General features: G+C 34.2%; 1 protein-coding gene across 1 annotated transcript in view; it reads right to left on the bottom strand.

The window, feature by feature from the left end:
- Positions 1-8,103, bottom strand: part of LOC137644881 (hemicentin-1-like) — a 34,787-nt gene extending 26,684 nt beyond the window's left edge. The window contains exon 1 of the mRNA XM_068377764.1: positions 7,982-8,103. Within this exon, the coding sequence (XP_068233865.1) occupies positions 7,982-8,021 (40 nt within the window). The 5' untranslated portion in view covers positions 8,022-8,103. The remainder of the gene's footprint in view (positions 1-7,981) is intronic.
- Positions 8,104-12,500: the final 4,397 nt, after the last annotated feature.

The following is a 12,500-nucleotide window of genomic DNA, read 5'->3' as shown; positions in this document are numbered from 1 at the left end:
CTTCAACAAGGAAAAAAATAACCCAGTGAGGAAAGGAAACTCAGAAATAAATGAACTATATAGCAACGAATATTGAAAATATAATATCTTTAGATCAGTAACACCATTAAAATAGACATGCCATATATAAACTATGAAGAGAGACATATGTCAGCCTGTTCAACATTAAAACTTTCGCTGCAAGTTTGAACTTATGAAGTTAACGTGACACGTTTTAATTTTTCTTTTTAAATTAATATGCGTGTGAATAAATACACATAGCAGAACTGCTTATTGGGAACTTGAAAACAAAGTGTACATTGAAATAAATGAATAGACACTCGTATTTATTGTGCCTTTGCGTCATATTATAAAATTGAATTCGCAAATGAACGAGATTTTGACATTTGATTCCTGTTTCCAACCATAGTGGGCTTTGTAAATCAATATAATTCAAAATCAATTTCTAATGAATATCAAATGAGAAAGGATAAGGTTGAGGCATGACATTTGCAGTTGAGGGATCTCTCTCTCTCTCTCTCTCTCTCTCTCTCTCTCTCTCTCTCTCTCTCTCTCTCTCTCTCTCTCTCTGAGTGCGGATACCTTAACGTGGTGAAAGTGTTTGCATATCGCTACGATCAGCCAAGCTGCACTAGTCAGGGCCACCCATACTAGGTAGGTTTGCTGTGAGAGATCAGACTAAAAGCTGAGTCTCTCACCATCACCAATCCGCACTGGCCAGCGTGGTGAAGAAAACTGGCCAAACCCAAGACATGAATGATGACATATGTGAGGCTGCAATTTGTTGTTGTTGTTGTTGTTGTTGTATATATATATATATATATATATATATATATATATATATATATATATATATATATATATATATATATATATATATATATATATAAGTACACATGAAATGCTTGTAAGTGAAAAATAGGGAAGAATAGGATGGAATATACTTAATAAATTGTCAATAAATAAAACTAGATATGTATGAGTAATATTATTATTATTATTATTATTATTATTACTTACTAAGCTACAACCCTAGTTGGAAAAGCAGTATGCTATAAGCCCAGGGGCTCCAACAGGGAAAATAGCTCAGTGCGGAAAGGAAAAAAGGAAAATAAAATATTCTAAGAAGAGTAACGACAATAAATATCTCCTATATAAACTATAAAAACTTTAACAAAACAAGAGGAAGAGAAATAAGATAGGAGAGTGTGCTCGAGTGTACCCTCATGCAAGAGAACTCTAACCCAAGACAGTGAAAGGCCATGGTACAGAGGCTATGGCACTACCCAAGACTAGAGAACAGTGGTTTCATTTTGGAGTGTCCTTCTCCTAGAAGAGCTGCTTACCATAGCTAAAGAGTCTCTTCTACCCTTACCAAGAGGAAAGTGGCACTGAACAATTACAGTGCAGTAACCCCTTGGGTGACGAAGAATTGTTTGGTAATCTGTGTTGTCAGGTGTATGAGGATAGAGGAGAATATGTAAAGAATATGCCAGACTATTCAGTGTGTATGTAGGCAAAGGGAAAATGAACCGTAACCAGAGAGGAGGATCCAATGTAGTACTGTCTGGCCAGTCAAAAGACCCCATAACTCTCTAGCGGTAGTATCTCAACGGGTGGCTGGTGCCCTGGCCAACCTACTACCTACAACCTACTACAAATAAACACAATGTACATAAATAAGATTACTGAAGGGCATTTTTGATGGTATTCTAAATCGTGAATCGCGTAAATAAAATAAAACTACAGTACTAATATTATAATAATAATAATGATAATAATAATAATAATAATAATAATAATAATAATAATAATATATAATAATAATATAAAACTTCAGTACTAATTGGTCCTTTGTATGTCGAGAGCAAGGGTAATAATAATAATAATAATAATAATAATAATAATAATAATAATAATGATAATAATAATAACTGGACAACAATTTTTCATGAGTTATCATAAGGTTTCTTCATATGTAAAGGGTGAAAAGATTTTCAAGGATTACTATCTTACGCAGCGTCAAAATCTCTAAGGAGTATTATTATTATTATTATTATTATTATTATTATTATCTAAGCTACAACCCTAGATGGAAAAGCAGGATGCTCTAAGCCCAAAGGCTCCAACAGGGAAAAATAACCCAGTGAGGAAAGGAAGTAATGAAATAAATAAACCGCAAGAGTAATGAACAATTTAAAATAACCCATTTTAAGAACAGTAACATTAGGATAAATTTTTCATATACAAACTATAAAAAAAAAACATTTTAAGAACAGTAACAACATTAAAATAGATTTTTCATATATAAACTATGAAAAAGAGACTTCTGTCAGGCCGTTCAACATGAAAACATTCTCTTCCTTCTCCAGTTAAGTAACCGGGACCTTTACCTTCAACTTGACCACCATATGACGCCAGTCAGCATATGGCGCAAGGTTCAACACCGCAGTTATCTTTCATCTGCAACAGATGGCAGCACTTGTGTCATAACTGGCATCTATATTAGCATTTATTACCGGTGACCGATGACGTGAATTGTGACACTGTTCTTTCGTTATTTATCTCTCTATTCTTTATATATATATATATATATATATATATATATATATATATATATATATGTAGGCTATATATAATATATATATATATATATACACACACACATATATATATATATATTTATTTATTTATATATGTCTATATACACACACACACACACACACACACACACACATATATATATATATATATATATATATATATATATATATATATATATATATATGCCTAGACTAGGCAAAACACTACATTGCGTATCACATTGACATTATTATCACATAATCACGAACATTAATATGACGTAGCTAGGACTTCAGCCTTGAGTTCAGATTAAAAGAATTATCTTTAACTTAATTGTATATTTCTATATCAATTAATATCCATAAAGGTTTACTATTCATTTAACGTTCGATTTTAATTGCAGAATTAATATTCTAGCTTTCTTTCCGGGGTTAAAAATCGAAATTTATCAGTTATAAATTACTTCCGTTATTTCCAGTAAGTAATTGTTCCTACCTATATATTTGGGAGGGTGAATATTTTGGGATCCCTTTATCATCATCATTATCAGCCATAACTAGCCAACTGCAGGACAAAGGCCTCAGATATGTCTTTCCAATCACGTCTGTTTAAGGTCTTTCTATGCTAGTCTATAGCCGCAGTGGCCAGCGTGGTGATGAAAACTATTCCAAATTAGGCACCAATTAATATTGAGTTAACGAGAAATTCTAACCTAACCTAGCCTAGCCTAGCCCAGTCTAACCTAACCTAACCTGTAGCCACTGACAATTTTGAAATTATTTCATTTTGGGGGTGTGGTAGCCTATTGCAAGATTTATATATTTATATACCTTTGATTATTGGAAACGTCCAAGCCTAGCGATCTACTGTACTGGGCTTCGAGACCCGCTCAAGCTCGATAGTTTCTTGTAGTGTCTGCAACCTTACCATCCTTGTGAGCTAGGGATGGGAGGCGGTTAGGGAAGCCTATAGGTCTATCTGCTAAATCATCAGCAGGCATTGCCTGGTCATCCCTGATCCTAGCTTTGGTGGAGAGGTAGCTATATGGATATATGGTCAGTCTCTAGGGCATTGTCACTGCCATTCAAGAGTGACCTTTAAACTCTCATAGATTTTGTGCTATAAGGCCTAGCACTGAGGTATAGGAAACCATTTAGGGACCTACTGTAGGTGAATCTGTGTTGGGTGGGGGTGGGAGGGGGGGGGACACCGCCCCCCCCCCCATGCTATGTGTAAAATGAATAAATAAAAAGTTGAAGAGCAAGATGTAAGAACTATTTAGTTGATATAAGTATAAAAAAGAATATCGATGATTTCGAAAAAAAGAGAATTTTGAAAAAAAAGTCCCTGGTGTTATCAAAAACGTTTCTAAAATATAAATGTTTTAGCTGCTTCCATTGGTATCATGTGGGACAACAGTTATTGATGTCCAATGTCTTTTTTCTAACAATAACAAAAGGAATAATATTAAAAAAACCTATTTAATATGAAGTTCAAACAAAAGTGAGATTTGAATCTAAATTGATAGTCATATATATATATATATATATATATATATATATATATATATATATATATATACATATGTGTGTGTGTGTGTGTTTATTTCAATATCACAATAAGACCCCACTAAGACATTTCACTTGACTCTAGCTAGCTGTAACTGCAGTTTATTTTGCGATAAAACATGGTTCCAGAGATTAGGAACCTGATGTTTTGCTGACCTCATCAAATTATAGAAATTAGGAACCATATCTATACTTATTTCAGTTATTTCAGTACGTGATTTTGCGTAAAACTTGATATTAAAACCTTTAAACAAGGTTAACAGCCTATGTAACTACCTTTAAACAAGATTAACAACCTGTGTAACTACCTTCAAACAAGGTTAACAACCTGTGTAACAACCTTTAAACAAGGTTAACAACCTGTGTAACTACCTTCAAACAAGGTTAACAACCTGTGTAACTACCTTTAAACAAGATTAACAACCTGTGTAACTACCTTCAAACAAGATTAACAACCTGTGTAACTACCTTTAAACAAGGTTAACAACCTGTGTAACTACCTTCAAACAAGGTTAACAACCTGTGTAACTACCTTTAAACAAGATTAACAACCTGTGTAACTACCTTCAAACAAGGTTAACAACCTGTGTAACTACCTTCAAACAAGGTTAACAACCTGTGTAACTACCTTTAAACAAGGTTAACAACCTGTGCAACTACCTTTAAACAAGGTTAACAACCTGTGCAACTACCTTTAAACAAGGTTAACAACCTGTGTAACTACCTTTAAACAAGGTTAACAACCTGTGCAACTACACTGATCTCACTGACTTTAGCTATACCATCACGCGGATAGATATAATGTCTAGAATTATCATCATCTTCTACTACGCCTATTGACGCAAAGGACCTCGGTTAGATTTCGCCAGTCTTCTGTATCTTGAGCTTTTAATTCAATACTCCATTCATCATCTCCTACTTCGCGCTTCATAGTCCTCAGCCATGTAGGCCTGGATCTTCCAACTCTTTTAGTGCCTTGTGGAGCCCACTTGAACGTTTGTTGAATTAATTAATAATTTGTATAGAATAATTATGAATTAATTTTGATATCTATTTTGCTAATTACAAAGCCATTCACTCTTGTCTTAATATAATTATAACATTTATGTACTTTCAATTATGCAATTATCCATGGCATATAATAGTACTGGGCTTGTATTATGTTAACCTAATTATGTGGAAATGCTAAATTCAATGATTTTACGGGAATGACAACTATGATAACAATATTACTCTAATTACTACTGTTACTAATTATTCCATTTTCAGTACAAATTTCACTACCAAGAACCACAATAAACAGTGTATTGGAATAAAAGCCTAAAAACTTCATCACGAAGTGGGAAGAAGATAGATTTAATAATTATAATCTATATAATAAAATAATCTTGATTAATACTACCTATATTGGTATCACGAAATGCTATTTACTAGAGAGACTCATAGAATTTGATTAATTTACTAGACTTCCTAAAGACCCTTCATTAAGGCATAAAGTTATGCGTTTATTTTTATGGTTGAATTACATAATCTGCTTTTAGTGTAACTCATTAAATTTTGTGATTATTGTAGCCCATTATTTAGTGTTACTTTACATCAAGATATTATTAAAAAACACTTGGAATCTACGTGGACTTAATTATATTTCACTTGTAATTCAACTCGCATTGATACATGTTTTTTTTAAAAACTATACTAAAAATTTCATTTTTCTACTGACTGTAATATAGAAATAAACATTATTACGAATGAATTATAAAAAAAATTGTTACCGATTCACATTTTCTACTGAATAAGAAAACAGACGACTCTGGGGGTGTGAAATATGTGGTCTTGACATACACCAAAGGGTCACTTTTCTACTGGCAGCTATATAAAAATTAACATTAATGTGAATGGTGTATAAAGAGATTCTTACTGATTCACATTTCTACATAATAAATAAAAAAATTAAAAAATCGGCGGGGGGGGGTGATTAGTTTCTGTATTGACACATTTTGTAACTTAAACTGACGGTATTATAAGAATAGAAATTAAAATCAATTAAATTTCAAGTGATTCTTACTGATTCACATTTCTACAGATTAAGAAAACAGAAGAATCCTGGGTGAAGGGGAATATGAATCTCTAGTAATGCTGTTGAATCATACCTCGTGAATCAAAGCTTACAAGAATAAACATTAGTATCAATAAAGTCTCAGTTGATTCTTACTGATTCACATCTCTACAGATTAAGAAAACAGAAGAATCCTAGGTGAAGGGGAGTATAAATCTCTAATAATGCAGTTGAGTCATACCTCATGAATCAAAACTAAAAACTCACTTTTCTAGACAATAAATCAAGTCTCAAGTAATTCTTACTGATTCACGTCTCTACAGATTAAGAAAACAGAAGAATCCTTGGGTGGAGGGGAGTATGAAACTCTAAAAATGCTTTTGAATCAAGTCTCAAGTAACTCTTAATGAATCACATTTCTACAGATTAAGAAATCAGAAGAATCCAGGGTGAAGGGAAGTATGAATCTCAAGTAATGCTGTTGAATCATACCTCATGAATTAAAACTAAAACCTCCCTTTTCTTAATGAATCACATTTCTACAGATTAAGAAAACAGAAGAATCCTCGGGTGGAGGGGAGTATGAATCTATAAAAATGCTTTTGAATCATACCTCATGAATCAAAACTAAAACCTCACTTTTCTAGACAATGAATGAAGTCTCAAGTAATTCTTAATGAATATTTCTACAGATTAAGAAAACTGAAGAATCCTCGGGTGAAGGGGAGTATGAATCTCTTATAATGCTTTTGAATCATACCTCATGAATCAAAACTGAAACCTCCATTTTCTTAATGAATCACATTTCTACAGAATAAGAAAACAGAAGAATCCTCGGGTGAAGGGGAGTATGAATCTCTAGTAATGTTGTTGAATCATACCTCAGGAATCAAAGCTTACAAGAATAAACATTAGTGTGAATAAAGTCTCAATTGATTCTTACTGATTCATATTTCTACAGAATAAGAAATCAGAAGAATCTTGGGGGGGGGGGATAAAGTTTCTGCATTGACACATACTTTACATTGACACATACTTTACAACCTTAACTAAAAACTCACTTTTCTAGACAGTATTATAAGAATAAAAATGAAATGAAGTCTCATTTGATTCTTACTGATTCACACATCTACAGAATAAGAAAACGGAAGAATCCTCGGGTGAAGGGGAACATGAATCTCTAAAAATGCTATTGAATCATACCTCGTGAATCAAAACTAAAATCTCACTTACCTAGACAATAAATCAAGTAATTCTTAATGAATATTTCTACAAATTAAGAAAACAGAAGAATCCTCGGGTATAAAGGAATATGAATCTCCAAAAATGCTATTGAATCATACCTCGTGAATCAAAACTAAAACCTCCCTTTTCTTAATGAATCACATTTCTACAGAGAAAGAAAACAGAAGAATCCTCGGGTGAAGGGGAATACGAATCTTTAGTAATGCTGTTGAATTACACCTCGTGAATCAAAACTAAAACCTCCCTTTTCTAGACAATGAATCAAGTCTCAAGTAATACTTACTGATTCACACATATACAGAAGAATCCTCGGGTGAAGGGGAGTATGAATCTCTAAAAAGGCTATTGAATCATACCTCGCGAATCAAAAATAAAACTTCACTTTTCTAGACAATAAATCAAGTCTCAAGTAATACTTAATGATTCACACATCTACAGAAGAATCCTCGGGTGAAGGGGAGTATGAATCTCCAAAAATGTTATTGAATCATACCTCGTGAATCAAAGCTTAAGAAAAAAAAAAACTTACCTGCCACAAAGCAGAGGGCAATCAATGTGTTCCGGGACATGGCACAGCCGGTATCACGTCTCACTTGGGACTGATGTCAGTTCAGAAGCTCGGACCAAAGTCACTTCGAAAGGATACCCCCCTCCCTCCCTCCCCAGCCCTAAATGGAGACCCAATATCCCTCCCCCTCCCTACCTTACACCCTCGAGGAACACTCCCTCTCATGAACTTCACACACACACACAGGCGTTCCCCTGGGTCCAGAGCAGGATTACCAGTTTGGCTTTTTTCAGGCCAAACAAATCTCAAATTTGGCCTTTTTAAAAAATTGGTTGGCTTTTAGTAATATGAAAAAAAGGTCTAAAATACTATATATTTGGCCTTTTTCTACTAATGCGTTGACCTTTTAAAGCTTCTGTTGATTAGAAGTTGACCTTTTCTCATTTAGAAAACCCCAAATGAGAAAAGGCTAACGTCTGATCAAGTACAGCTTTAAAAGGCCAACTTAACAGTAAAAAAAAGGCCGAAAATATAGCATTTAAGGCTAGCCAATTCAACTGCAGCTTTAAAAGGCCAACTTAATAGTAAAAAAAAGGCAGAAAATAAAGCACCTAAGGCTAGCCAATTTCAAAAAGGCCAAATTTAGGTATCTAGCACGATAAAAGGCCACATTTGGAGTTTTTTGGCCCTAATAAGCCAACCTGGCAACCCTGCTTCACACACGCACAGGCGTTCCCCTAGGTCCAGAGTCCCCCAATTCCCACTATCTGCTCCCACCCATCCCCAGAAATCTCCAGGAGAGGGGGTTCTCCCTCCCCTTGGAGGAAGTCCCTCCCCAAGGCCCTCTTCGCTCGCAACACGCCGCCTTCCCTGTCAGCACCGGCACCACCGACAGGTGTATTGACCCCCTAGCTCATTCACCCTCCAGATTTCCCCCTAGGCCATTTAGCCGCAGGCTACGTATGCTTCTGCCTCGTACATCCTTTACCACTTGCTTCCTTTACCTGAGTCCTCCTCCTCCTGCTCCTCCTCCTTCTCCTCCTTCTCCTCCTGCTCCTCCTCCTCCTCCTCCAACTCCAATTTTGACCACGCCCTAACACACTTTTTCACTTTGATTGCTTTCTTTAGGAGCAATATTTAAAAAAAAAAACATAATGTTCTTTATGGCTCTTTTAATATTTTATATGAATTGTTGATTACTTTTGTTGTAGTTTCCTTATTTCCTTTCCTCACTGGGCTATTTTCCCTGTTGGAGCCCTCGGGCTTATAGCATTTTGCCTTTCCCATCTAGGGTTGTAGTTTAGCAAATAATAATTATAATGTTCCTTATTTCCTTTCCTCACTGGGCTACTTTCCCTGTTGGAGCCCTCGAGCTTATAGCATTCTGCTTTTCCAACTAGGGTTGTAGCTTTGCAAGTAATAACAATAATAATAATAATAATAATAATAATAATAAGTTCCTTATTTCCTCTCCTCACTGGGCTATTTTCCCTGTTGGAGCCCTCGAGCTTATAGCATTCTGCTTTTCCAACTAGGGTTGTAGCTTGGCAAGTAATAATAATAATAATAATAATAATAATAATAATAATAATAAGTTCCTTATATCCTCTCCTCACTGGGCTATTTTTCCTGTTGGAGCCCTCGAGCTTATACCATTCTGCTTTCCCAACTAGGGTTGTAGCTTAGCAAATAATAATAATAATAAGTTCCTTATTTCCTTTCCTCACAGGGCTATTTTCCCCGCTGGAGCCCTGGAGCTTATAGCGTTCTGCTTATCCAACTAGGGTTGTAGCTTAGCAAGTAATAATAATAATAACAATAATAATAATAATAATAATAATAATAATAATAATAATAATAATAATAATAATAATAATAATAATCGTGAAATGATAAAATTCAACATCTGATTCTTGAATTAATAAAAGTTTTGCCCGTCATCCTTGACACACTGATGGATTTTTCATGTACCTTCGCTATTATCAAACATTTAAACTCAGAAAACATGTTAATTTAGATCTCTGTTAGGTTTTTTTTATTTAGATATTTAAGCAAGAACATTTTAATTATAATGGCAATACAACATTAATGTTATTGAGAATTGATTGTCGATTATTCTGGCTAATTGCAAAAGATTATTATTATTATTATTATTATTATTATTATTATTATTATATTATTATTATTATTATTATTGTTGTTGTTGTTGTTGTTGTTGTTATTATTATTATTATTACTTGCTAAGCTACAACCCTAGTTGGAAAAGTAAGATGCTATAAGCCCAGGGGCTCCAACTGGGAAAATAGTCAAGTGACGAAAGGAAATAAGCGAATTAATTAAACAATTAAAATAAAATATTTAAGAACATTAACAACAAATAAAATCAATCTTTCATATATAAACTATAAAAACTTCAACGAAATAAGAAGAGAAATAAGATAGTATAGTGTGCTCGATACGTTTATATTTCCTGAATGAATTTCCAAATCCCGCAGTGAATTTTATTATCATAATTCAAATGAATTAACTTCGCATTCAGTGAAGTTAACTTCGGGAGAATGACTGGAATGTCGGGCTTCAAGTCAGGCAATAAATTTTTTTCCAGATAAGATCGCATGACAAGAATTTCCATGGCTGTTAGTGTAAGTCTCATAAATCTATCTATATTATAATAAGCTTCATAAAGAAATACATAATAAACTATAGTCAAATTTTTTTAGTGAGGCAGATTTGCACCGACTCGCAGGGGTGCCCCTTTTGGCTCGGAAAAGTTCCCTGATTGCTGATTGGTCGGAAGTACATTTGTCCGACCAATCAGCTATCTGAAAACTTTTCCGAGCTAAAAGGGCACCCCTGTGAGTCAGTGCAAATCTGCCTCACTAAAAAAAATTGACTATAGTAAAGTAAATCCCCTGCTTATCATTAGATCCCTATCACTCCAAAAATAATTATTGTTATTAGTTACTATTATTACTAGTGTACGCGACCCCTCAAAAATGACGGCTAAATACTTAAATAGATATGTAGATATGTACACACACAGATTCAGCCCTTCCCATCCACTTCCCATTTCGTAACTACAACACCTCTCACCAGGGTATGACTACTCTCTCTCTCCCCAAACTAAAAGGGAGAGACCAGTAGTTATGTCTTGCCACTGAGCGTGACCGGATATATATATATATATATATATATATATATATATATATATATATATATATATATATATATATATATAGACACTTGCTCTTTGTTATACAGGAGAGATTACTAACTAAGCTACAACCCTAGTTGGAAGAGCAGGATGATATAAACCCAAGGTCTCCAACAGAAAAAAATAGCCCAGTGAGGAAAGGAAATAAGGAAATGAATAAACTACAAGAAAGTTAATTAATTCTTTTTCCTCTTTTCATACAATCCCGAGTAGGTATCTGGGAAAGAATTTTTAACCCCCCCCCCCCCCGGAATATCTTTGGACCATCGCTATTTGGGGGCGAAAGGTCAAAAGATTGTCAGGGAGATGATCAGCGGATAACCCAATGCCCTTGGTGCTTTCATGTGTGTCTTATCACCCTGTGAGCAGTTTTTCAATTACATCATGGTTGAAAATCTCTGGATTACATCACAGTCATTTCTGAATTACATGACAGTCATTATATCACAGGTATTTCTGTGTTACAACATAATCATCTCTGAATTACATCATAATTATTTCTGATTACATCAGTCATTTCCGAATTACATCACAGTTATTTCTGAATTACATCACAGTCATTTCTGAATTACATCACAGACGTCTCTGAATTACATCACAGCCCTTTCTGAGTTACATCACAGTCATTTGTAAGTTACATCATGGTCATTTCTGAGTTACAACACAGTCATCTCTGAATTATATCCAGTCATCTCTAAATTACATCACAGTCATTTCTGAGTTTACATGCAGTCATCTCTAAACTAAATCACAGTTTTTCTTTCTGAATTACATCACAGTTATCTCTGAATTACACAGTCATCTCTGAATTACATCACAGTCATTTCTGAGTTACAACACAGTCATATCATGATTACATCGCATTCGTTTCCGAATTACATCACAGCCATTTCTGGATTACATCACAGTCATACCTGAATTACATCACAGTCATTTCTGAATTACATCAGTCATTTCTGAATTACATCACCGTCATCTCTCAATTGCATCACAGTCCTCTCTGAATTACATCACAGTCATCTTTGAATTTCATCAGTCGTTTTCGAATTACATCACAGTTATTTCTAGATTACATCACAGTCATTTCCAAATTACATCAGTCATTTCTGAAGTACATCAAAGTCATCTCTGAATTACATCATCTTTGAAAAACGTCGACATCAGAAGAAGAGAATCCAGATACGTTGGGACTTTAACTTGTAAGAAAAAACTGCAAATATGAAAAAATTCTCTTATTACTCGTCATTATTTCCATGAAAAACTAGAAATAATAAACATGGTTAATTAGTGAAGTGTTGGAGGAAAGAAAAAGATTCAAGTTGTAAG

Source organism: Palaemon carinicauda, chromosome 8, assembly GCF_036898095.1.
Source record: "Palaemon carinicauda isolate YSFRI2023 chromosome 8, ASM3689809v2, whole genome shotgun sequence".
In the NCBI taxonomy this organism is placed as follows: Eukaryota; Metazoa; Arthropoda; class Malacostraca; order Decapoda; family Palaemonidae; genus Palaemon; species Palaemon carinicauda.
Note: the sequence above shows the minus strand (reverse complement) of the source record. Positions and strands in the feature narration are given on the sequence as shown.